The sequence below is a fragment of the Lissotriton vulgaris genome, chromosome 1_1 (assembly GCF_964263255.1).
Source record: "Lissotriton vulgaris chromosome 1_1, aLisVul1.2, whole genome shotgun sequence".
NCBI classification, from domain to species: Eukaryota; Metazoa; Chordata; class Amphibia; order Caudata; family Salamandridae; genus Lissotriton; species Lissotriton vulgaris.
Genome location: NC_141685.1, coordinates 389,544,016 through 389,572,009, shown reverse-complemented (window position 1 = coordinate 389,572,009; position 27,994 = coordinate 389,544,016). Strand labels below are relative to the sequence as shown.

General features: G+C 42.2%; 1 protein-coding gene across 1 annotated transcript in view; it reads right to left on the bottom strand.

The window, feature by feature from the left end:
* The window catches only part of ECHDC2 (enoyl-CoA hydratase domain containing 2), a 137,833-nt gene that overhangs the window by 81,087 nt on the left and 28,752 nt on the right, over window positions 1-27,994 (bottom strand). Inside the window, exons 2-4 of the mRNA XM_086952449.1 lie at window positions 27,219-27,286; window positions 23,617-23,704; window positions 16,832-16,918 (exon numbers count right to left, since the gene is read on the bottom strand). Coding sequence (XP_086808575.1) covers window positions 16,832-16,918; window positions 23,617-23,704; window positions 27,219-27,286 — 243 coding nt within the window. The remainder of the gene's footprint in view (window positions 1-16,831; window positions 16,919-23,616; window positions 23,705-27,218; window positions 27,287-27,994) is intronic.

Sequence of the window (27,994 nt, the reverse complement as noted above, 5' to 3'; positions counted from 1 at the left end):
GATGATATGTTGGTTGGACTGTGGGGTTCCGCAGGGCTCATCGCTGAGCCCCATGCTGTTCAATGTGTACATGGGACCGCTGGCTGAGATCGTCCGCCCATATGACATTAAGATCATTACATATGCGGACGATACTCAGTTAGTGGTATCCCTTGCACAGAAGAACAGTGAGCTGGCACAGACCAACCTGGCGGCATGCATGGAAGAGGTCAGGAGATGGATGACGACATCCTCCCTTAAACTCAACGGGGATAAAACCGAGCTTATGCTTCTCGGCCCCCCAGCGCTGCTCACTATCGACCGCTTATGGCCCACCAGCCTGGGCACACCACCTACCCCGAAAGACAACATAAAAAGTTTAGGGGTGTGGCCTGACAAATCTCTAACTCTCAACACCCAATCAACCAAAACATCTGCAATGTGCTTCGGGCTTATCAGGATGCTCAAAAAAGTCCTCCCACTCCAGCCTTTTGAAGCCAAACAGATTGTGGTACAGAGCCTAATTCAATCTCGACTCGATTTCAGCAACGCCCGGTACTTGGGGGCACCGGAATATGTGCTGCAAAAACTCCAGCGGGTCCAGAATTGCGCTGCACGCACGCTGGCCCAGATCCCACGTAGAGCATCAATAGAATCCTGGCTGAGAACCCTACATTGGCTCCCAGTCAGGGAGAGAATAAAATTCAAAGCCCTGTGCGTGTCCCATCAAGCCTTCTGGAGAACCGGCCCCAAGATCAACCATTCCCTCCTCTCCCCCTACTGCCCCAGCAAAAAACTTCGATCTACTCACGCTTTTTTAGCTGTAGTCCCCCGGATCAAAAGATCAAGAGCAGGAGGAAGATCCTTTTCGCTCAACGCGGCTAAGTTGTGGAATTCACTCCCTGTACATCTAAGATCGAATCCCAACCTGCTATCATTCCGCAAACAGCTTAAAACCTTCCTCTTTACCAACTGAACTCTTCTCCAAGCTGTTGCGTCTTGAGGCACAATTTCTTCTTCCCAGGGCTTGGGCGCCTAAGGGCAGCAGTCGCGCTTAACAAAACCCCTTTTCATTTCATTCATTCATTTCATTGCTGCTGATGATGAAGAGATTTGTAAAGAAGTTACTCTTCTTTGTTGCGACACCTGTCTGACCTTCATCATAAAGTGTCACCTTCGAAGTTGCAGTATTGCTGCCAAGAAGTGACCTACTTAGGTCATCTCTTGTCAAAGGAGGGAAGACGATGGACCCCAGAGCGTATTCAAGCGATTGCCCAAATGAATGTGCCATGCACACAGAGAGAGGTGCGTGCCTTCTTAGGTATCACCTCGTATTGTAGACAGTGGATTTCAAATTTTTCTTTGCTAGCGAAACCTTTGTTGGCACTTACTCTTAAGGACACACCACACCCTCTTCCTTGGTTTGACGAATGTCAGAAGAGTTTTTCTGAATTGCATGATGCATTGTGTTCTGCTCCGGTGTTGGGTATCCCCGACTACAGTAAACCTTTTACACTTTATGTACACGAGAGAGAAGGTTGTGCGTTGTCAGTGTTGACGCAACAGTTTGGAGACAAGCAGCGCATATTTTTCAGCTACTTTAGATCCGGTAGCTAGGGCGTTGCCTAGTTGTCTAAGAGCTACAGCGGCAGCGGCGGTTTCTATCCGACAGTCTGCTGGTTTGGTATTGGATAATACATTGATTGTGATGGTCCCACATGCAGTGGATACCCTATTGAATAGAACGAAGACTCAACATCTTACCAGTGCGCGTTTGTCAGGTTATGAGTTGACGCTTTACAATACATTGAATCTAGCTACATTGTTGCCGATTTTTGTAGAGATAGATGCTCAGGAACAGCATGACTGTTTATTCCGGACAGAGAAGGAAACGAAGGGTAGAGTTGATCTGAAAGATACTTCTCTTTCGAATCCTGACGGTACCCTATGGGTAGATGGTTCGTGCTTTAAGCTTCCGAATGGAGGTACGACTGCAGCATATGCTGTCACAACTTTGCACACGATTGTTGAAACAGCATGTATTGCACAGAATTCTGTGCAAGCAGCGGAGTTGATAGCATTGGCTAGTACGTGTGTGTTGTCAAAAGGAAAGAGAGTGAATGTTTATACTGATAGCCAATACGCATTTGGCGTGGCTCACAGTTTTGGTCGCTTGTGGAAAGAGAGAGGATTTCTTACTTCCCATGGTACGAAAATTCAGCATGGACAATTAGTGAGTGAACTTCTTGAATCACTTACTTTGCAGACCCAAATTGTGATAGTGAATTGTATTGCGCTGCGCATAAGAAGGTTACGGATGATGTGGGTCGAGGGAATGCGTTTGCAGATGAAGTAGCGAGATAAACGGCGAAAGATGTGACGAGTCGGATGTATGTTGCAGGTCCTGCCAGATTGGTTGTGGAAGGAGGAATGTGTGAAGATACAATAGAAAGTGTGAAGATGATTCAGGCAGAAGCTACTGAGAAAGAATTGAGTATGTGGAGAGAGAGTACGGGAATATTGGATTCAACAGGCTGTTGGGTCGAGTTGTCAGAGCACCAGCGATGGTTGTTGCCGGATGCATACGTGCTTCTGGTGGTTACTATGGCTCATGGGTTGGCTCACATTAGTTAAAAAGGGATATGTAAGTTGTTGGCTCCGGTTTGACAGAATGGTGGAATTCCTTGGTGTGCTGAGAATTTGGTTAAACACTGCATGATTTGCTTGATGCATAATCCTGGAAAGGGAACCGCAACTCCAGCGGGTCATTTTGCTCCTCCAACGTATCCGTTCGAGGTGCTGCAGATAGACTACATCCATATGGAAAGATGCAATAACTTGAAGTATGTCCTTGTGATTGTTTGTGCCTTTTCCAGATGGATAGAGGCCTACCCCCTAAAGGATAATACTGCCTTGTCTACAGCCAAGGTTTTGCTAAAAGAATTCTTTCCCAGATATGGCTTGCCGAGGATGGTATGATAATGGAAGTGAATTTGTGGGTCAGATTATGAAGTAAGTATGTGCGGGCCTGGGTATCAAACAGAAATTTCACACTGCGAATCACCCCCAGTCAGCAGGCCTGGTTGAGTGCTAAAATGGCACTCTGAAGCTGAAGTTGGCCAAGGTGCAAGCGAGCTCTGGTCTTACATGGCCCGATGCCTTACCATTGGCACATTGTCCACGAGAACGACAGTACATTCTTGCGTGGGACTTAGCCCATACGAGATTGTTTTTGGACGTCCAGCGAATGTCTGGGGTGTGCCGAGGCCTAAGAAGTACAGTGATATCGAGTACCATATGTTGGTTGACTACTTACATGATTTGACTGCTAAATTGCGTGTTCTTCACCAACGTGTCCATGACACTTTGCCTTCAGTTTCTGTAGACGCAGGCCACACGATTCGACCTGGCGACTGGATTCTAACCAGGAATTTCCAGAGGTCAAAGAACTTGGAACCAAGATGGACCGGTCCATACCAAGTCCTGTTATCAACTCGATCTGCTATTAAGGTGTTCGGCATGAAAAACTGGGTACATGGTACCCATTGCAAGAAGATACCTTTGCCCTTACCCTATGATAAGTGGGTCCGGGAAGGTTTTGACGATTCCGAGAGTGAAAGGTTTCCGAGATTTGTACCTTTTAGCGATGCACATCTGGAATGGACTTAGTCAGAATGTGCGGATGATGAAGTCTTGCAAGAAGCTGTGCCGCCGTGTTGGAGACTTGATACTACGCACCCAGAGACACTCTTTCAGGATCAAACTGTGCCTGGTAAAGAACGCTACAACTTAAGGTCTAAAAAGGACAAATTTTTTTTGGTGAATTATACTCTCAGACAAGAGACTATTTTTCTTTTTCTTTTTCGAACCACCATCCGGGTTCAGCTGTAGGGTCGCGGTATAAGACTTAAGGGGTGGCCCGCGTATTGACGAAAGGTCTGCGGTTCTAGGGACGTCTAGGACGCCTGGAGTGAAGAAGGAAAATTGCCGCGAGCAGCACGTTAGAGGATGGAGTCTGTCGTAACAGAAAGAGATGTTGAGAGAATAGATCTTAAGACAAGATTTTGTACATTGATACATAGCAAATGTTTTATAATATTGTGCTTTTTGACGTTTTTAAGTATCACATTAGCTTGTGTGGGTTGGACTGTCTGTACTACACAACAGACATCTGCACCCACCTCCCAACCTATGCTTTCTTTCACTACTGTTTCTTTGCACCAGTTTTATACGTTGCCTGAACATGAACAGACAAGGAGATCAGAATTTGTCAACAACTCGTTCATACAGTTGTTGCATCAGCATCAGTTAGTAGTAAATACCACTAATTGTTGGGTTTGTGGTCTTATGCCTCATACGACAGATAAAGGTATGCCATATTTGGTTTTGCCTTTTTTCTTTTAATGGGTCTGTGTGGGCTTTTCAGACCATGTTTATCTATGCAAATGAGGTACGCCCCTTGCGTTCCCTTAAATATAACTCGAGCAATAGTGCCTTGATAAGGGGAATAGTAGCTATGATCCGAGATATTGATGCATATAATGCTATCCCCAAGGATGAGGTGCAGCCTTACATTGGTTGGAACGTGACTGGATATAGTACCAGCTTGACAGAGAAGGAGAGACAAAAAAGGTCTCCCCCTATTTGGATTGTACCCCACCGAGGCCATTTTTGTTTGCAAGGTAATGGTCGAATCCGAAAGCTCAGCTAGGTAAGAGTGTGTGTGCTCAAACCTATGTCTATTCATCTCGGACTTCTCCACCATTTGTGCCAGCTAAAGGCACATATTTTGTTTGTCATGACAGAGCCTACACATGGTTGCCACCTGATTTTTCGGGAACGTGTTATGTGGCGTTTCTGCTTCCCCCTACATACACTACTGCTTCAGACTATCATAGAACGAGATATGGTAGAGGTGTCTTCAATCAGGAAGATACTGCAGCACACGAAGTAGGAGATTTCTTCAAGGGCTTCCTGCCCTTTTGGGGTCCTACGATCAATAGTAGGCATATTCGACAGCTTGTCTGCGTTCTTGAAGCTACTATTAATGAGACAGCAGGTGCTCTTAGTAATGTTACAGCTGAGCTTCAAGCGGACCGCCTTATGACTTTGCAGAACCGTATGGTATTAGACATCATACTTGCAGATCGAGGAGAAGTATGTAAATTGATTGGATCCAGTTGCTGTGTTTACATACCAGATAATGCCCCTACAGTGTACCAAGCCATCTCTAGGTTGTATAAAATCTCTGAGTCTATCCATGTAGACGAAGGAGACTGGTCATTGACTAGATGGTTTTGGGGACTGCTGTCCAAATGGGGATGGAAGACTCTGACATTCCTTGGTATGGTTTTAACCATCCTTTTCTCTTGTTGTCTTTGCATCTAGTGTGGTCCCGCCATTTGTAGTCTTTGTGCTACTATGTGTGTTCGGAGACCTGTCCCGAGAGAAGTAGAGAATAATAAGATGATGCTACAGCAGCACCTTGATGACCTAATGAATATCAACATAGACCTAGATTCAGATTAACATGAGTCTTAGGTTATTGCCTACGTAATGGCAAAAGGAGGGTCTGAGGTTTTGTAATTCTCGAGTCTGACTCCATTTTGTTCTGTGCCACCATTTTGTGTTGCCCTTTGAAGGTAGCCTGACGAACAAAGTGGCCTGGCCTTCTTAGTTCATGTATATATTAACTAGGTTTCTTTTTGACTCTGAAATAAACTGTAAGAAACTGACCTCTTCACCTGAAACTGACCTCGCAAAGCCAATTTCCCTGATCGATCTTTGTCTGAGATTGCCAATCAATGTTCAGGACATCGTTAACTTTTAGTTTCCTTGCACATGCCTTATCTTGTTCAGCATCTGTTACTGTTTCTTTTTTATGTTTCTTCATTACATGGGTTATGCTTTCAATTATAGGTTTGTCCGGCTTGTGGAGATTGAATTTGGGACATTCCTAATAATTAACTTTTGGGTTGGGATACTGTAAATTGAGTTTTTGTTATGTGATACTTTATTTGAAAATGTACCTTTTTGGCTAGAATTTTGTGCAGGGAGTGTACATTTATAATGTGAATATTGGGTATAAAAGGAGACGTCTCGCTTTAGTAAAATGAGCAGTCTCCTTAGAATTGACACTGTGTTGTATTTCTAGGATCACTGTTACTAGCTGCAGCTAATAAACTTGGTCTCTGATGCCATCCAGAAGTATTCCGTGTCTCTGTATACCAAGACAGGTGAACTCGAAGATCTTAGGCGTGCCCCTGACGCCTCTGGGTTAAACCCCGGTTCTTCAACGCATGGTAGCGAAAAAAGAGGTCTAAAACTCTAGAGACTGTCCTAAAAAGTGGAACAAAAAATGGGGTGTCTGGAATGCATACCGGGGAGAATTGTGCATCTCACCAAAAGTAGAACTGGAAATGTCAAAAAGGGGGGCCACAGGACTGTAATGTTTGATTGAAATGCTCTGCATGTAATTGTTTATTGTTAATTCTGTAAATGAATGTATAGTGCTGTGATTAAGCAAGTGACGAATGTCAAGTTAATAAAAAATAAAAAAACAATCATCACATTTCCCTTTTTCAGAATGAAAAGGGTTGGATATTTTCTTCAGCACAGTGCCAGCATATATCACTTTTCAAGGTTAGAAATTAATCGCCTCCAGATGTGGTGGGGATTTAGGGGAAGGGTTTCTCAGCTGAGAAATAGAAAATATCTGTTTGCATACAAGATCATATTTGCCTTGTGCAGAATTCTCCATTAAGGAGAGCTCTGCACAGCAGAAATTCGATCCCAATTGTAATATCACATGAACTTTCTAGGAACCCACCCGAAAGCATGCACCTGGTGCACCGTTCCATGCATATTGCCTGGAATTTTACATTTCCAAAAGTAGTTAATCTACACTCAGACATAGGTGTAAATTTCCGAGTGCCGAGTTGCTACTTCCTTAAAGGGTGGGTCCCCAAGCTTTAGTCCATTCCTTTTTGGAAAATTCTTATGATAAGTGATGGGGTAAACCTAAAAAGTAACCTAATAATGCACAATTTCCATACTGTGAGTTTATGACACAAAAGCCATTAAACAAGTAAATCTGTGGCAGCTTTAAAGATTATGCCAGACAATACAAAATTATCCACAGAGCTAAGCAACATTGTAAAACGTGATGAAATATGAAAAGACGCACTCTACTGTCAAAAGAAGCTTTTGACGAATGCCACATTATCTGATGTATGCTATAAATCCTGGTAGTGTCAACCACCTGTGATAAATTGTGTGTAATGTTACTAATTCCATTCGAGTTTTCCTTTGTAACATAATATTGCAGGGAAACTGGACGTAATTTGTGCAGAAGACACGACTGCAGTAGTGGCCGGCCTCAAACTTCCATTTCTTTTCAAGAAATTAACATAGCTGTGTCATAAAAAAATATTTTTGTATGATTCATAAGAGGGATCCAAAAAGTAATTCAGAAAATTATAGACTGTTGACAATGCATGATTCTATAGGCATACTCTATGCTAAGAGTACCTACTCGCCTTATAAAAGATAATCAACTTCTAACTGCTCTGTACTTGCTTGGTTAGTCATAGATTCAGTAATTTGGTGCTTTGTCAACTTCTGCATGGCCTATGGTTTAATGAATGGAATCTGCGGCTCAAGACTGGGTAGTACTGGGAATAACATTGGCGAAGCGCAACATAGCGCAGAAATGGGGCTCAAGAATGACCCCTAATTATCTACAATGGTGTTGTGATATGGATGGTGCAATGATTACTGAGAAATCAGTTTTTATCCACCGGGGATGCCCCAAAAAATGGACCAGGGTGTGGGGAAGGTGGAACACATTCAGAGTCAATGTCTGAGAACCCCTCAGGAAGAATCTACATCGGAAGATAGTGACTGAATTGCTGGGACCGGACCGCTGTGGGAGGTGGTGGGATTCTCTGCAGTTGCGTAGTTACTTGTCAAAAGATGGTACTTACGGTTGAATGTAAAATATGCACTACAAATGTTTACCAGGATATGCCATACCATGTATATGTTACCAAATGACTTCCTGATATGTCAATTGTTCTTCATTGTGAAATACCAATGAAATATATATTTTTTTTAAATGAATGGAATCGGTCTCTTAGCCCAACAAGCGAAACAGAATATTGACCCGAATCTGAAGACATTAATAAACTTCTTATATATGAACATATTACTGAAGGCTCATTTGGTTAAAGCAAGAACTCTCCAAGTGCCTTCCGATAATGTTTTTGCCCCATCTTTTTAATATATATACTCTACTGAGTTTTATATAGCGCGAACTTGACCCAGTATCGGGTATCAGAGCGCTTTACATAGCACCAGTTGCATTACATGAGGACACGTTCATTTTTGTTAGGCACGGGGAGATTAAGTGCTTTGCCCAGAATCACAGGATGTTCAGCGTCATTGCAGAGACTCGAACCCCGTTTCCCAGATTCAAGGTTGACCACCCTAGCCGTTAAGCCAACTCCCTGTGATATATCCTTCCTGGAGCTCTACCAAGATAGATGGTTTCACATACCTCATTAGGAAGATTCATTATTGCTAAATTGCACATCTATAACCTTACTAAGAGCATTTATACCTCTAGATGAGCATACGTCAAGAGAACTTTTTAAATAAATTACACCAAAACAAAAGGTGCAGATATTTGAAAAATCGCTGAGCAAATTTACATGATCTGTTGAGGAGGTCGACAAATAAACAACATAAAGTAGAACACTTTGATTTAAATAGGTCTTAGAAACACTGTATTAGTGTCTAACCTAGTTAAATTGCCAGTTTGAAGGATCATACGAATTTAACATGAAAATAATGAGGTATCTGCCATACCACTGGTCATGTCTTCAAATGTAAAAATTATATCATTACAAACTTATGGTGTGCCAATTCATCGGTGATTCTTGTCTAAGTGATCAACATGGCTAATGGAAAACACTGAGTGATTCTTGTCCCCCACATTGGCTCCATCCATTCAAGTGATCCGTAATCAAACAATATGGATGAAAGAGTAAACATACTTATTTCCTTCTCTGGTGTATATGTATGAGATATGTTTATCGCAAAACATTAGGCAAAGGCAGAGGAGCACTATACAAGATCAAAAACAAACAAAGTCAACGAGTAAAAGGCGAGTTAGGTGGTTATTGAAGTGTTACTACATTGTGATGTGTGGTGGTTTAAAGAGGTGCTTCTTCAAGTCTTTCCCAAATTTAAACCGCATTGGGTTGTTCCCGATTGATACAGGTATGTTTTTCCAGATCCTGGGTAAATGGAAAAGGCCAGATACATTGTGTTTTTTCCTTTTTTATACTTCTTTGTCTCCAGTCTCATAGTGTTCTGTCCATGGGTGTGGAGATGGTGAGCCTGTCCGCCAGATAGGCAGGAGTGCAAGAATGGTTCAATTTTTTTAAACTATATTCTCATTTATTTACTTGGACATAAAAACAAAGGGAGGACAGAGTCATGCAATTCAAATACAGTCTCTATTGTTTTACTTTTCACAAATGCCAGTGATTATGGGCTAAAGGGATTGGGATGTATGGCACCCAAGGAAAGAATTGAGTGCTATGTAATTGTGGACTTTAATTCATTAATCACATTTGTGTCACAATGAACAACAAGTTACAGCGCTTACCAAAATTCCTTATGATGGGTAGCAAAAGTATTCCCAATTTTGCAGACTATTTTAATTCAGTCAAAATACTTTATTTCGATAAATTAATATCATAAAAAGACATAGGCACAATACAATTTCACACAATCAACAATACATAATTAATACAAAATCAAATCATGATTAATTTACATACTATATCTATTTACAAAAAAGATATAAAAATGTGTTCTTTTAAAAACTCTTGTTAAAATACCATAAAAAGAGGTCAGTTAAATAAAACTATCTATTCACATCACTTACATATTACATTTATACATATTAATTTCATGAAGTGAGCATTTCATATAAGCCACATTTAAATTTGTCCATTATAGAACCATATTCGTTATGCTATTGGACAACTTCCTTTTCTTGGTCCTGACAGCCCCCACTAGAAAACTAGCAACATGGAACATAATCCTGGGGGTCTGCAATAACTGTAAAAACAGGAGCGCTGGCTTAACCTGTATAAATCCTGCCTCCTTTAGAATCGGGATCAGATATTTCCTCCTTATTGCCATGTAGTGATCACAGAACATAAAAAAATGCAGTGTGTTCTGGGTGGAAAAATTATCACAGGTACATTGCATTTTCAGGAGTACACCAGGTTGGGAAGTGTCCCAGGTTTAAATGGATCAAATTAAACCGAAAACGGGTTAAAAGAAAACGATGATAGGGTTGGTTCACAGTAGTTCAGTACAATTCATGGCCTACTTGAGTGCTCAAGATAATGCTAGTCCTCACCGTTGGTTTCTCAAGTTCTACTTGTTCCCTTTCCAGACTTAGCAGTTCTCCCATCATACCTTTAATCAGGACAATGTCTTTAGCTGTTATAGAGGCCGGGGAGAAGAGATCTGGTCTCCCTAACTTATCAAGACAGTCTTTAATGTAAGCTAGCCACAGGATCTTGTTTACTCTATCCAGCTGCAAGCAGTCTTTTAGGATGATATGGTTAAGGGGGATTTCTTGATTCAACCAGGTCTTTAGCCAAGCCAGAACAGGGGCCGCTTTAATCGAGTCCTACACCAAGTTCAGTGTGAACAATGTATGTTGAAGTGGACTGTGGAACAGAGAGGACACCTCTTAAAAATTTGTTCTCGGTAGTCTGTATACTTTCCGTAGAACAGTATCCCCATATAGCACTTCCATATGTAGCAACCGCAAGACATTTTGCTTTATATATTTTTAGTAGAGTTGCTATTGGCCTTGCTCCCAATTTTTTCGTAAAACCCTGGAGTGCGGAAGATGATCTAGCAAGGGAGATGTTTCTGTTTTTTAACTCGGACCCCAAGTGCCTCTCTCATCAAAAGTGATCCCTAGGTAAGGAAAAGTGTCTACTCTACAAAGAACTTGTTTGCCACAAGTAAATGTTTTTAAAGACATGTTATTTTTGCCTTTGCCCATTATCATAATTTGAGACTTTTTTACATTGATCTTTAGGTCCAAAGAACCCATAAAGTCTTCAAAAGCATCCAATAATCGTTGAAGACCAACACCAGTACGTGAGAGCAAGACGGCATCATCCGCGTATAGAAGAACTGGAATTCCAAGTTCTCCTATACGTGGGATGTCAAGGGATGCCTCTTTTAGTGCAGGTTCCAGGGCATTTATATAGATCGTAAACAGGAGGGGTGCCAAGATGCACCCCTGCCTAACGCCCCTTTCAGATTTAAAGTGACTCGTGCAACGCCCCTCTGAGGTAACTCTAACCGATGCTATTAGATCGGTATGCAGGTCTGCTAGAAGACTGACAAGGGCCCTGTCCAGTCCCATATCGAGCAAAATGTTCCATAATTTTGAGCGGTTTACGAGATCAAAAGTTGACGAGAGGTCCATGAACTCCAAGTACATGGACCCCTCCTTGGCCCTCGTATATTGTTCTACCAGTAAGTGCAAGTTAAGACCTTGATCTATCGTGCTCCTTTTTGATCTAAAACCGTACTGAACATTTGATAGGACCCCTCTCTCATTTAACCAATCGTTCAGTTTTGATAAAATAACCCGGCCCAGTATTTTCACCGACGAATCAATCAATGAAATGGGTCTGTAACAGGATGGGTCTTGCCTGTTACCCTTTTTAAAGACCGGTATGATGATAGATTTTTTCCAGGAGTCCGGGATTTTATCATTCGTAAGAGCATTAAAAACATTACATAGAACTTTAGACCAAAATTTCGGTGCACTTTTGAAGACATCCCCTGGTACCCCATCGGGGCCCGGTGCTTTATTTTTCAGGGTCAGGTCTATTGCCCTTTCCACTTCTGCCGCCTCAAAAGTGACGGTGGCAGCCTCTGCAGTACGGAGCTCCACTTCCTGAATTTCTGGAATGACGGCAGGAGCAGCAGCACTAATAGTTTCTGAATATATTTGTCTAAAATGTTGGATCCAGCCCTCATCTGGTATATTTGCCTCTAAGGGGGTGTTTTCATCATCAGAAAAGAGTGGATGATTTATGATTTTCCAAAATAAGCCACTATTTTTCAGAGTTTCTGGTTCAAGAAGTTGGGCCAAAGCATTATCTTTCAGGTCCCTCTTCCTTTCTGAGATAGTTTTTTTATATGCAATCCTTGCACTAGCTATATCTGCACGAATTTTGGGAGTTGCTTTCAATGCTCTAAGTAGCACTCCACGCGCCTTTGAACATTTTTTGTCGAACCATCTTTTGCCCACTAGCGGGTTCTGCCTGGGTTTAGTCTGCAGACTACGGTTAATTTCTATGGAGATATTATCAAACGCCACTATGACCTCTTTACGTTGTGTTCTATTCGCTAAGCATATTGCAACTTCATCCTCTAATTTAGACAAAACCTCTTGAAGAAAGGTTTCAGGGACTATTTTGGTCCATTTCAACCTACGATTCTGATCTTTTACCGTGACATTTGCTCCCCCTCTAACTTTCACTGTTTTTAAAGAAATTAGGTCTGTATGCTTCACTTCAAGTAAAACAGGATTATGATCGCTAAAAGCAGATACCTCTGTATAATAATTTATCACATTATTTAACAAAAAGGAAGACACAAAAATATAATCTATAATAGTACCCACATCTTTTCCCTTAAACGTAGGGGACCTATTTTTTCCATCCCCGCAGCCTGACTCGTATAAGTTCCATCTTGCAAGAAAAGTTTCAAGATGCTCTCCTCGCCTAGTGTGTTCCAAATGGATAGATGAGGAGAGAGGGGGACCTTCATCATCATGGCTAATGCATGGTAGGGTGCATGGTGGTATATTAAAGTCCCCTAAAAATATTAATTCAAAAGTATTTACATTGACACTATAGACTGACAAAAATGTATCCAGTACTTCCAAATTACAACTGGTGCACTCATTAGCATTTGAATTATAAAAATTAACAAAAAGAATCTTGGCCTTGTCCTGAGTAGCGAGTTCAACAATCAGACAGTTTTCAGAACCCGAAAAACACTGGGTTAGTTTGCCTTTTATATCCAGTTTAAATAGACTTAGCAAACCCCCCTTAGATCTTCCTGCCACACTACTAATTGCTGGGTTGCAAAAGTGACTATAGCCATCCAAAGAGAAGCTGTTCGAATGGTCCCATGTCTCTTGTAGGGCAATGATGTCAAAAGATTTTAATGTCATAAGCCATTCAGCATTCCCAATTTTATTCTTTATACCAGCAATGTTCCATGTAGCAATGTTAAGAGACGGTGCTGGTAACTGAATAGAACTCCCCGAGGCAGCGGGCTGTCAATCGTTTTCCTCTAGTGATGATAAAGCAGTATAACGATTGTATAATGGGAGGGTATGATCAAACTGCCTATTTGCTAGCTGATAAAAATATGAGTCCCACTATTTTGATGTAGAGGTGCATTTGGAACACAACCAGCCATCCCCCTTCTGAGCCCATTTACAGGATACCTTTGCTGATGAGGTGGTCAATATTGGGTGTTATCCAGGTGGTTGTAAAAGAAGCTAAGGGGTTAAGCATGGGCGGAAAATCCGTTTCGCTCGCGGATTTTTTGCGGATTTTCGGTAAATTCGCAATCCGCGAGATTCGCGAATCTCCCGCAAAATCCGCAAATCCGCGAGCAGCGGATTTTGCTCGCACTGCTCGCACTGTTCGCGTGAGTTCGCGGCTTCCCAGTACAACTTCGCGCCCCGCGAATAAGTGCAAAATTGCAGAAATACGATCTTAGCAAAACTGAAACTACTTACCAGGTTCAAAAGTTCAGGCTCATCATTAGTAGCCATTTCCTGTAGTGCTTCCTGAGGGGCCCCTCCAGAGTTCAGTTGCCAGTTGCAACTATTATGTGACCCTGCTCTGAACCTCAGAATAGTTACACATATGCCACAAAGGTCCTGAATTACAGCTAAGGGAGACAAGCAGGAGTCAGGCTGGAAGTTCAAATCCATTAATCAGCCCCTAATTCATTATTGTCAGTTGGGGCAGGGCAGGTGTTGTAACTAATTTTGCAACAATGAAAGCACTTAGCAAGTGCAAAAGATCACTAATCAGGGAGCACTAAGGAAGCAGGTGCCAGCTAAAAAAATATTCTGTGACACATTAATCAGCCCCAAATTAATTCAGGTCACTTGAGGCAGGGAAGGTGTGCTTGCGTTGCCACAATAATGTACACTGACTGGACAACCAGAGGGTGCTGTGATGAAACAGAGGGTGGCATGGGTGGGCCAGAGGGTGGCATGAGTAGTCAGAGAGTGGCAGTGGTGACAGAGAGTGGCAGTGATGAAGAAGAGTGTCCCAAACAGGCTGGACACGTAGAAACAACAAGTTCGCGAAACTTGCGACCCGACAGGTAAGTTCGCAATTTGCGAAAGTGTACAAAACCCTCGCGAACTGGCAGAAACCGGCGCAAACACAAAAAAAAATCCGCAAATTCGCGAGAATTCGCGGATTTTGCGAATTGCGAGTTCGCAAATCCGCAAAATTCGCGAACGCGAGATTCGCAAAATTTGCCCATGCTTACAAGGGGTTTAGCACATACAGAATTTTCCAGGGTAGGTAAAGAGGCGGCTCTAAGGAGGACTGTTGTAACATGTTGTGGATGTTTAAAATTTACGATAATACAGTCCCCTCTTGAATTTTTTCTAGCATTGCCAATCTGGCTGACTCTACGAGTGGATATTATATCATTTCAAAAGGCAAGCGGAAAGCCACAATTCCTATTTAACCAGGCCAGTGTTTTATTTTTTAGGGCAGCATGGGTTTCTAGCCTAGGATCAGTCAAACAAGAGTCAACCTCTGGAACATTTGTTAATACCACAGTGTATGGGACACACTCCGGTAGGAGGTTGACAAAGTTTTTCCTCCTAGGCCTACTTCTCCCAGCACTTTCTCCCCCTTCCATGATGTTCTGACTGCCATTATGTGCTGATTGTGGTTGTACTGATGTTTGTGCTATTGCAGTTCCCACTGATGATAGGAGGTGGAGTACTCTGTGCGTTTACGACTGAAGATGTCTGTGCAATGACCCCTGAGCCTATATCCCTAGTTCTGGCCGATACGGATGCTACAGGTCCGGCTATAATGTTACCCATAGGACCCGAAGGGCCAGGTTGGGGGCTCGTGTGTATGGGAGGCCGAGTCATATGAGAATCTAGGAGACCCCCCTAGTAACCTCTTGTGCGACTAGCTCTCTCTTTGCCACCAATGGTCTAATCATTGCCTCTAGTTTTGACTCAAGGATAGAAGCCAAGAGTTCTATATGGGCAGGGTGCAAGGTATTTCCCTCGGCATTATTTATGGATTCTGGAGTATCTCCCCTGCTGATTGATGTTGTGCCTGCCTTTTTAGTCTTCCGACCCACCACCCTTTTGACAGGGGCCTTCCTACATGCTCGCACCATTCTCCGAACAGGTGATTGAGTTGGTGAGAGCCTTAGGGAGGGTGTCGGGCTCTGGCTTAGGATAGATTCAGTTATAATTTCCCGCTCTTCTGTTGACACTATGATGGATACATCATTATTCGTGTCATCATTATTAGGGTCAACCAGGCCACTGTCCGGGTGGGGCAACGGTGTGGTAGGCAAACTCAGCCTTTTGGGAGAAGTATCTGGGCTTACCCAATTTAATGATAATCTCCTTTCTTTGTTAATCTTGCTAACTACCTTAACAAGATAGTTATCCATTGTCCTTGTGTCGTTAGCTGCCGCTGGTTTTGATGATCTAAGCTTTGACATACTAGGACCAGCAAATACTAACTACAGAGAAAAGTGATCGACAGTGTCCTATCCAGTTGTTATGGAAATCAACGTTGACAATAAAGGCCGTAAAGCGTAAAACAAGAAATAAACAGTACAAAAAATAATGTCTTACTGAAAGTCCAGGTTCCAAGTAAAGAAAGCCAAAATCCGTGGCCCAGCCCGGCCTCTTACGGCCACAGACGGCCCGCCCTTGTCCCGGGCTTCTCCCGCGCGCGTCCCGCAGGACGAGGGAGCAAGGGATCCTTTATGCGCCCCCAGGCGCTTCCAGTTTGCGTGCGCGGCGGCGTCCTTGCCGCAAGGGGTTGCTGGGGGTTGTAGTATTTGCGGCCCGGCGGAGCCAAGCCCGGCCAGGCCACCAGCGGAGCAAAGCCCGGCCCTCACAACACCACAACGATGGACAGGAGGTCGGCGGAGCCAAGCCCGGCCATGGACACCCAGCGGAGCCAAGCCCGGCCGTGTGCAACTCTCCGGTCAATAAAAACGGCTCTATTTTAATTATGTAATGAGTTGGTTTAAAATGTATTAAGGAAAGATTTACTCACTGAAAAACTAAATGTTTTGTTCCGTTTATGATCTTTAGATTCATCAGGATGGCTAAGCGAGTTAAGCGCTGGTATGATTTGTAGGTCTTGAGTTTGAAGACTTACAAAGCCTATGCAGACATTCATCCTGCCAGCACAAATAATTCGGGTATCATTGCATTGAATAGCAGAAACTCCGCAATTCACAGCTCTTAGAAAGTAAAAAACTGCCCAAACAAAGCAAATTATTGTTACTGTATTTGGGCCTTGTGGCGACCATGGCCCTCTCATAAAGAAGACCCTTCAAAAACAAAAACAACTCAAAAAGCAGCAGTGCTATGAAGAGGAAAAGCACATAGGAAACGTTTTTATAAATCAAACTGAGGGTATCTAGATGGGGAATTGCATTCAAAATCACCATATGTGACCTGCACATTTAGAGTTACAGAACTTACCAATCTCATTCATCAATTTTCTGAGTCTCTGAACAAAATGTCCCACTTCTTCATTGCTCATCCGTGCCCGTTCTTTTAAATCAGCACCTAATAAAAGAAAGCATTTTTCTTTTACATAATGTGTATAAAATGATTATTATTTGCGATTTATTTTATCTCCCCTCTCTGCCTTGACACAGGTAGTTCTCCTTATTTATCAGAGAAGGAAAAACAAAAAGGACCTATTCAGAAAGGCATGTGTTGTTAGTAAAGTAGTAATCATGCAGTACTCTTTTACGTACCATTACAAGCCTTTGCGAATTGGCTCAAAACTATGAATACATTGGGAATACTTGGAGAATATTCATATATACAATGTAAATGTAAATTGATACTTGTATAGTGCACTACTCACCCGCAAGGGTCTCAAGGCGCTTGTACGAATACCGCTGTGGAACCCATCCTGGCTTTCCCGGTGAGGCATCCACTCCTGGGCACCCCCAAGGTGGAGGAAACTTTTATAAATCAGGGACACCAGCACATGGACTTAGCGTTGTGGGGGCCGTTGTGGAGATTAAGAAGCTATTGCCCAGAGTTGCAGAGTGGGACTCCATGATTGGAATAGGCACCGAGGCGAGAATTATCAGGTCTGTGGAATTTTTGAGCCCAAGACCCGCAGAGGCGGGGAATTGAACCCTGGTCCCGGGCTAGACCTCTGCATCAGGGTCTGCTGCTCTAATCATTGAGCCACACTTCTCCGCAATCAGTACAAGCAGAAAGAACGGTGCCCTGTTTACACTTTTACTATCATGGAGTTTGAAGTTTCGGGGCATTATCACAGAGGCGTTGAAGAATATGATTAAAAAAAGTGTACTCCTGTAGTACTACTTACTATCCTCATATATACTTTTGTGAATCCACCCCAAGTTTATAGATTGGAGCTTTCAACCCCAGAGAATAGCTGGTGGCTACTAGGAAGAGAGATATGAAGTAGGAGCCCCTCAATCATAAGCCCTGGAAGTAGAGTGCTGGTGTTGAGTTCTCTGTAGGGCAATCTGTAGTTTTTCTCCTATGGTAGCTTAACTGCACTCGTAGTAGGCCGCTTTTGCTTTCCGCACGTTATGGAGTAACACGCTTGTTTTGGTGCCACACTGTTATATTTTAAATAGGCTGCACGTTTCGTTATTTAGCTTTTCTGCTGGGATTCAGTCGGAACATTTTGTGGAAGGCCAAACAATATTGGGCCCTGTTTTTCTCTGTGGTCGGACACTAACATCTTGATATAATAGATAAATCCAGTCGCTGTTTTCAAAACAGATAATTATTATCATATAAGCCGAGAGATGTCGCTGTATAAACAGAAAGGAGCGAGGCTTGCAGAGAAAAGGTCCTTAGATGAAAGAGCTGCAAGCCTGAGGTGTAGACATTATGACCGTAAGGTATGAGGTCGGCACTAATCCCAGAGGTCTCTAACATATCACTGTGCTCCCAAAGTGAGAAAGGACTTAGGCAGATCTGTCATTCGCTATGACCGGCCTTTTCATTGTGTACAGTTTATTAATCATGCGAATTGCATTGTTCACTTGTATACGTTTTCTAATTGCCGCACAGCTGCTTCATGAAAGAACACAATAGCTGATATAAATATTGTGAGCTTTCTTCGGGTCTCACTTCTGTTTATTGGGGAAGCGTATGGGTGCGAGAGGTTTTCGCGACTCCGAGAGGATTCAGAATGTTGTGTTCTGGGGTGCCAACTTACCTGTCACTCTGGAAGGTAAGGAGGGCAGGTAAAGCACCATCAATTAGTCTGGATTTGGACCCATAGGTACTGAGTTGGTATGGTGACTAAATCCTTACATTCTGATGTTCTGTGATCCCAGGCATAAGTTCGATTTCTAAGCAGAATCCCTGCAACCATCGGGTGGGCAGCAACCCTAAAATAAAGAGGCTGGAGTTCGGAGGGTGAATAAGCAATAAAGATGCCTTTGAATTTTGTTTTTATCTTGTCACATTTTCTATGTGTTCAAAGACAGAGGTCAGACATCAGGCTTTGTCTTCTGACAGTTTGATGCTGATTCTATTAGCATGAAGCAACATTTTTTTTGTAATTCGAAAGTATAATAGAAACATAGGGCCATAAGTAGGTAAAACGTTTTTTGCGATTCTCAAACTGCGATTTTTAGGGAATCGCAATTAGAGAATCGCAAAACGAAATGTAGGTAGGATTTGCAATATATTTTGCGAATCCTACATATTCCTTATTTGCTAATCCAAAATTGAGATTCACAAATAAGGAACACCTTCCATTCATTCCTATGGGCTAGAAGGCCCATAGGAATGAATGGGAAGACATTCTCAATTTGCGATTCCCAATTAGAGAATTTCAATTTGAAAATGAATTTCAAGGTTGCAAGTGTCTCAATAGGACACCCTGTTGCACCCCTGAAATAAGTATCTGTGCACGTGTGGCACACATACATGTGCTAAGGGCATGTATGGCACTATGAAAAATGCAAAAAAGGTGCATTTTTTCAAGGAAATCGCAAATTACCACCAACCTGAAGTTGGTGGTAATTTGCGATTCCATAAGCCATAATCGCACAACTTGGGTGCTTCCTACATTGCATTTAAGGATTCACAATTTGGGATTCCTTAAACGCATTTGCAAAATAGGGAAACGCAAATTTTACCATTCCTTATTTTGCGAGTGGGTTTTTGTCTGCTACATAGCACACTGCCCAAATTGCGATCGCAAACGCTGAAATTCTGCGAATTTCTGCTTTTTCTGTCACAATTTGCCTTCCTACATATGGCCCATAGTTCCTAATAGGATTAAAACAAATCAAGGTACTTTAATTGGTGATGTGCAAATGAAAAATATTTGCTGAAACCGGAGTCCCACATAATATCGTTTGTGCACTATATTGTTTATTTGTAAAATTACATGTCAGTGCAAATTCTGTTGCCATTTCAAACGAAATGAGCGGACTGTAAATGACAGTGTGGTATCACACCGGTCTTTACTAATATATTTGTGCTTTAAAGTACCCCACTGGCTACATATCACACCGTTCCCACTCTCTTGCTGTATTGGTGTGGCTCACTTCCTATACTAGTTGTTTGTGTGGCACTTGGATTTTTCACAATCCCTTGACTTCAGTGATGTAACATTGATGGCAGCACCCCCACTCTGAAAATTGTTTCAGCACCACTGCCCTCAATAGGGCGTTTAACTTTATAGGGGAACATGCACGGAGGAATGATCTACTTTGGGTCTTTTTCTCAATGTGGTTCCTCGCAGGCTGCCGTTACTCTATTGTAGAGCCTTTAATAGGCTGCAACCAGTGCACACCCCTACTGCTGAGACGGCATTTCACCACCTCATCCAGCTGGCATCACTGAAACCTACTGACCCAGAGTTTATCAACCTGTCTACAGCGAGTGTCCAAATATATTGGCGATGCACTCAGCCCATTTTGAGAAATCCCGGAGATTATGAAAAAGGGAAGAGCAATGAAAACCCATGGTCGAGCACTATTTAATCAGGTGGATTGGCCATCATCCCATGGCTCAGCAGAAGAACTCTTGGCCCAGTTTCCACTGTTTCAGGGATTTTCAATAGGGAAACAGCCATTACAACGCAACTAAAACAACACACTACCATTACAACCAAACTTTTACAACGCAGGATTCATTACAATGCATGCCATTACAACGTAAGTATGGGTAAATGTTTAATTAAATTTTAACCCCTACACCATCCAACACTTACCCTACTATTACGCCCTCCCGGAGTTAGAATAGTAATTGTAACCCCTACACTATCCAACACTTACCCTACTATTACACCCCCCTGGAGTAAGAATAGTAATTTTAACCCCTACACTATCCAACACTTACCCTACTATTACACCCCACTGGAGTAAGAATAGTAATTTTAACCCCTACACTATCCAACACTTACCCTACTATTACACCCCCCTGGAGTAAGAATAGTAATTTAAACCCCTACACTATCAAACACTACTATTATATTCCCATTAATAAAAAAAAATACCTACCCATACTTGCGTTGTAATGGCATGCGCTGTAATGGCATGCGTTGTAATGGATCCTGCGTTGTAAAAGTTTCATTGTAATGGTATGCGTTGTGAATGTATGCGTTGTAACGTCATACATCCTTTTCAATAATGTGCCAAAGCTAGTTGGGTACCGGTTTGCTCCTTCTTCCCACATTTTCTGCGAGTTTCACTCCAGACCGTAGTGTGTTGGTGGTACTTCAGGTATCCTGGAGCAGGAGGCTCCACAGGAAGCCATCGATGTAAAGAATGGGACGAACATCAAGTGTGGTCTCTGCTCTATGGCGTTCCGCTCACTGCACTGGGTTTTGTAGTTGCATTTGCCCACTGAACCCATGATCTTGAGGAAATCTCTACCTCAAAGACAAGTGACCTTATTCAGAGGTCCACACTAACTTCACAATTGAGTGCAAATTGTATACAGACATAATTTGAAATCACAAATGATGTACAGATTGTGGCCTGTCTGGAATTTTCTGCATGCACCATACCCTCCTGGTAAAACTTGTAGAAAATTGTCCACGTAAAATAGTGCATTGCAAGGAATACCGGTTATAAACAGTCCCTGCACATTTTTACCTCATCACTCAAGGTAACCCACAGTACACTGCATGCTTGGAGTATTGATCTCGATATGTTCACAGCGCTTAGAATGAGGCCATAGGCATTAGCGCCAGCTCCAGACTTACTGTAGGCACAGAGAGGATTCACCTGTAGTTATCCTATGAGCCAAGAGAGCCTTTCATGCACTGTTCCTCCTCTGAACTTCCCCAAGCCCTGCATTACCATCTTTTCCAGAGTGCATTTTGTTGATGGGTTTGGGACTATATCAATACATTGTGTACAAAGAATTAAGCTCAGTTTAGATATCCACTCCATGTGCATAGTTGTATTTATTTGTCTAACCTCGTTTTACCCCACTATGTAAAGTAAAAAATGCTTTACGTTTTAATAAGACGAGTAGTTATTTGCAGGAACTGTGTTTATAGAATTGCCCAGCAGAGTTGTTCGTTTTATGTGATTTACAGATCACCTACTTAATGTTCTACTCATGAGTCCCCTCGCTTTCAGGGTAACTTGTAGCTATCTGGTGGGGACAGTGCTTAATTTGTGCTGGTGCACTTTTTTAATGGCAGTCATCCACATGGGGGCGCTGTCTGCCCATTTCAGCAGAGCACGTTAGTTCAGCAATTCAAAATGCACAAAAAATGATTAATAGCAGCGCATCCATCTCCTTGGTAGTGGCAACTTGTAGCACTGGAAGGGGCAGTGGGTGGTGCAAGCTGCAGTCCCATCCTAAGCGATACCCTGAGCCCTGGCAAGTCTTATTTTTGTTTGAAATTAAACACCTACTCCTTTCAAGAACCCAATTTGTTGGAACCCCTATTCCCAAACACCCATGGAGGCATCTTTGTTCAACACATCTACTTCTAAACAATACATAAACGCAAAGGTGCACCACACAAGTCTTATACTACAGTACTAATAATCACAGACGTAGATTTTCTTTATTCCAAAAGGGTGTACAATCAAAACACGGGTGTTCGCAGCCGACGAGTTTCCTCCTCAAGGGACTTCTTCAGGGCGAATTCTTATGAGCATGGATAGTCCTCTTACTGGGTAGATAATTTCTTTATAACTCAACGTCTCAAAAGATTTCTTAATTATTAGTGCTGGGAAGCTTTAATCAGGAAGCCGTTCTCACGCGGTGCGGTACGAAGAGGGATGGTGCAGGGAGCATAGGATTTTATCAAGAGTCACCCCTGTTGGTACAACCGTTTTTCTGACCATCTTCCTCTGAGCTTTAGACCATATAGCAACTATAGAGGACTGACCATAGACGTCTTGTCAAATTCTTGAAGACGATTTTCTTTTGACTACTTTTGCGCACAATACAATAATTATGTGGCATCCAAGCACTATTAATTAGGAAATCTTTTGAGACGTTAAGTTATAAAGAAATTATCTACCCAGTAAGAGGACTATCCATGCTCATAAGAATTCGCCCTGAAGAAGTCCCTTGAGGACGAAACGCGTCGGCTGCGAACACCCGTGTTATGATTGTACACCCTTTTGGAATAAAGAAAATCACAACTAAGAAAATCTACGTCTGTGATTATTAGTACTGTAGTATAAGAATTGTGTGGTGCACCTTTGCGTTTATGTATTGTTTAATTGAGTTCTTTGATGAACTATCACTGTGACAGTGGGTGTTAACCAGTGTGCACACACTTCGCCCATACAAACTATTGGGGGCGACTTAAAATTTGGGACTGATTTGGGTTAGGTGCTATAATTTAGGAAGGTTCCACTGTCTCTCTTTCCTTTTGAAAACATCTACTTCCAAACCCTGATCTTAGGCCACACGGTCCTCTCTGGATCTGTAAATTCTAGAGTAAACTGCACCCCAGTAGTCCTGTGTCACATGCGAGGTTGATAGATTTATACAACATGAAAAAAGAAATGGAGAAAATCTGGGGTTTTCTGTCGCACTTTAATGGGCCTAAACATCTCTTTCAGAAAATACCAAAACGTGCTGTTGAAAACCTTTCTTTTCCACAACATCTAAACCTCTGTCTCATGGGTGTGGCCGTCCATAGACAGGCAATTTTTTTACTGTGCAGAAGTGTCCAAATGTAATGTGCCATTTACTGCATTGTATAGAACAGCATTATCTCGGATTCTTACTAAATAAATACTTAAATAAATAAAACACGTTTTGCTCACCTGAACAGAAGACCCCTTTAATTTCACTTTTTACAATCAGCACTCTGACGCTGGGGTCATGTCGCAGGCTCTCCACAGCTTCAAACAACTACGACAAAAGATATTTGATTTAAATCATGAGCACCCCCAAAGTGGCCAAATGCAAATAGTTTAGGTTAGTCCCCCAATGTCAGGTTTACCCAATATCTTATTTTACAGGTATATTTGCGGAAACAGAAATTGCACTGGGTCTGGTGGCTCAGTGGACTAAAGCAGCCGCTGCAGGGTCCTGGGTTCGACCTCATGGTCACAGGTTCGAATCCCGGCGGGTCCACTCGTCCTTTCATCCTACTGAGGTCGATACAATGAGTCCATTGAGTTGGGTAACAATAAACATCTGTTATTCAGCGCCAAGACACCTACGGGTATTCGTACACTTTACAAATACAACTGTTATGTTATGTTTACATTATAAATGAATAGGGTTGTTTGAATAGGGGTACATTAAAGGAGGGGTCGCGGTGTGCGGGTTTATTTGGTGCAATGTGTGAGGAGGCCAAGCTCATACACTTCAATGTTTCTTGGCGCTAGTAGCAGGGGAAATAGTAGAAAAGCAGAAGACAATTATTAAGAGATTAAGGACTAAATGTATCAGGCTGTTTTCCATTCGCAAAAGGGCCGATTAGCAGAAAATCGTAATTAGGTAATCGCTATTCCTAATATTGATACATCTGGCCCTAACAGAGTACTCAGATTGTTTTCCAAAGCTGATGTGAAAGGCTGTGGTATTCTGACACCTAAGCACACTATTCCAGAGTCCGGGTGCAAGAACGAAGTAGCACATCCCTGGAAATGGTTTTTCAATCATGGGGTACAATAAGGAGGGTAGAGTAGATGAGCGGATTCATCATTAAGGCGCATGTTTGGAGGCTCCAGTCAGAATGGACCAATGAGTGTGCGACTGAAGAGATGAAAAGGTGAGAGTGAAGAAGAATGAATATATGTGTGAGGTGGGCGGATTGGCAAGTAGATAAAAATGTAAATAAGGGATTATTGGAAGACGGCGAGGAAGGATGTGCCATAAATAAGACTGAGAAAAGGTATCAGTAAATGATGAAAGTGTGAGGATGGATGAACTTTGGTTGAAGATGGATGGGAGTGTGAGGACTGATGAATGCACACAAGTCCTAACACTCCCATTTATGAGGGAATGGGTGAAAGGGCAGGTAGATGATAAATTGGAAGGTGGAAGTAAGTTACAATAAATAAATGAATGAATTAATGGGATGGATGATGAGGGAACACAAGGATGGATGGGTGAACAACTCTATCTCCATTACCTACTAGAACGTGTGTCGAGCCCACAGCCACAAATGTGCAGCCATAAAATGAGTATCTTTCGGTCGATTAAAAAGCAACATCTATTATTCAAAGAGTTACATTGGTACAATCATTTTGCTTTTAAAAGGTAATCCTTTCTTAGTACTGGTTTTACAGGGGGCCAGCATAAATGTGTTAGCGTTCAGAATAGTTAGACAACATTAAAAACCCAGAAATGATCTTTGTTGTTTATTTTGTCAATATTCTTTGTATTTTACCTAAACCAGGTGGGTGCCCAAGAAAGTAGCGTTGGCAAAGTTCAATTGGGCTCCGCATAAGCATCTTCTCAGGAATGGTCTACCACTAAAAGAGAAGACGCATACTAGTCACCATGACCACTACGAAGATGAAGTTTTCTCAAACTAGTGAGTAAGTGACCCTAAGGGATCAGCAGTATGTATGATGTGGACTCCTGGCTGGACCAGAAGAACCAACTATAGCATATACAAAAAGCCAGGGTGAATTTGCTACTGTGATCTGCACATCAGTTTTGTATTTGTCCCATGGTATTCAATTGTCCAGTCATGCAGAGATACTCAATTTGGGAGTGCCCAACTGATAGGATGCTTATTCACCCTTAAGCACTTTCCGTCACGATCCTCTGCCCACAGCAAGTGTAGCAGAATTTCATGAACCATAGATAGAAACAATTTAACCAGTGCACATCCCTACTCGTAACTATTATCCAATACAATCAGTTCAGTACTTCTTTTCCAGTCCACACAGTTATTTAGATAGCACAGAGTCCATTGGTTCGTAACGTTCTTATTTATTGATTATTTTCTTGCCACATCGTCACAGCCGACGCGCGTTTCGCCCTCCACGGGCTTTTTCAAGGCAGATAAGTATAGTATGGTGAGTGGCGTATTTTCGTATAATTCAATAAAAACCATAAAATTCCTTTGTCATTGGTCCTTAAAAGCCTGTGATCATGGAAGTGAAAATTATTCTTTTGTATTCTTGTACTTCACTATTCTTTTAGTCACTCAGTGGTCTGTTATTTAATAAAGGAATGCAGGAGCCATGATAAGTTCCATCGCCATCGCGAAGACCGGTCACGTCTCAGTAAGGCGTCTCTCTTCCGCGTTCGTTTAGCAGGACAACTAAACGAACGCGGAAGAGAGACGCCTTACTGAGACGTGACCGGTCTTCGCGATGGCGATGGAATTTATCATGGCTCCTGCATTCCTTTATTAAATAACAGACCACTGAGTGACTAAAAGAATAGTGAAGTACAAGAATACAAAAGAATAATTTTCACTTCCATGATCACAGGCTTTTAAGGACCAATGACAAAGGAATTTTACGGTTTTTATTGAATTATACGAAAATACGCCACTCACCATACTATACTTATCTGCCTTGAAAAAGCCCGTGGAGGGCGAAACGCGCGTCGGCTGTGACGATGTGGCAAGAAAATAATCAATAAATAAGAACGTTACGAACCAATGGACTCTGTGCTATCTAAATAACTGTGTGGACTGGAAAAGAAGTACTGAACTGATTGTATTGGATAATAGTTACGAGTAGGGATGTGCACTGGTTAAATTGTTTCTAACCAACTATAGCATAACAAATTTTGTGATGTTATAATGGAGATTGCAAAGGACACTGTCCTGTAAACACTTTAATCCCCTTTCTCTTGAACCTAGTGTATAATTCACTTCAATGATTCAAATGTTCAACTCTTAATAAAATACAATGACCGCATGCCAAATTACACATGTTGAAGAAGGGAAACATCATTTACCACACAGTCTGAACCATGCAGTGCCTTTACAACACCGGCACTACAACGAGTACTACTGTACCACGCGTTTCTCTAGCCACAAATCATTAAGGCAACTTGCTTTAGGAAACGCGGTGTCAAACAGGTGTTGGATTTAAAGTCCAAACCCTTCCCTTCTGATACAGAGACTGGAGTTCAAAGAGTAAATTATACTATTCCAAAGTCCAGCGCTGCCCTAAAGCAAGTCGTTGTAACGACTTGTGTGCTACAAGAACACATGGTAACAACACACTTGTTGTTCAGACTGCATTTTTGAGGCACATGTGGTTCTGTCATACAACCGTTTAAGAACACCAGCAGGAAATTTGTGCTTTTGTTATGAAGACTAGTAAATACAGCTCAAGTGCACGGCCAGCAGAGGATAACTAATCTGTTCTTGTAAACAAATGAACAATAAATGGCAGTGCAGGCACCAGTTGAGCACCAGTTGAGCAACAACTAATGTAACACTTACCTCGTTAACAAATACTTTCCCTAGTGCATTTTTGGCAGATGCTCTGTGCATTAGAAGTTCGGCTATTCCTGCAAACAAAGAAAGTAAAAAGGTAAATGCTCGGCTCACTATCAGATGCGACTGTACATCATTCATTACAAAACTATGTATTGTCCATCTCGGACGGGAGCATTGGGCCTGTTCCTTCAACAGAGAGCTCCTGGACAGACGAGGCGGTCTGGTCAGGCCATTCACAGGATGCCCGTCTTGTGCCTTTCCATTTATTGTAGGAACAATTTGATTTTAATTCAAGCAGCAGGGTACCTTTATTAAATTTACATTTTCACCTAAAATCAAAGCCACTGAAATCTACTTTCTGCAAATTAGTACTTACACCATAGCCAACTCTAGACATTTTCAGGTAACCTCACTCCACGAGGAGACAAAATGCTATTCATCGAACCAAGTGCAGTTTACAGTAGAACCTTCCGATACGTCACACACGCTTCATCTGGAATGCAATACACTGCCTGTAACACATCTGCCTTTTCTTCATATTCACACCAGATCTTTTGTCTTTTTCTGTACTTTACTTTTGCAGTTCTTTTTAATTTTCTTTAACACTGTGCACTTTACCCTGATAAACAGCAGTAAAGTGCACTCCTTCTTTAAACATTGTTAAACTGGCGCACCCCTGATGGACATATTTAACTTGTCTATATGTCCCTAGTATATGGAGTAGGAAATAGTCCCCGGGCCTAGAAGTTAAATGCCACCGGTGGACCGCAGCACCTATC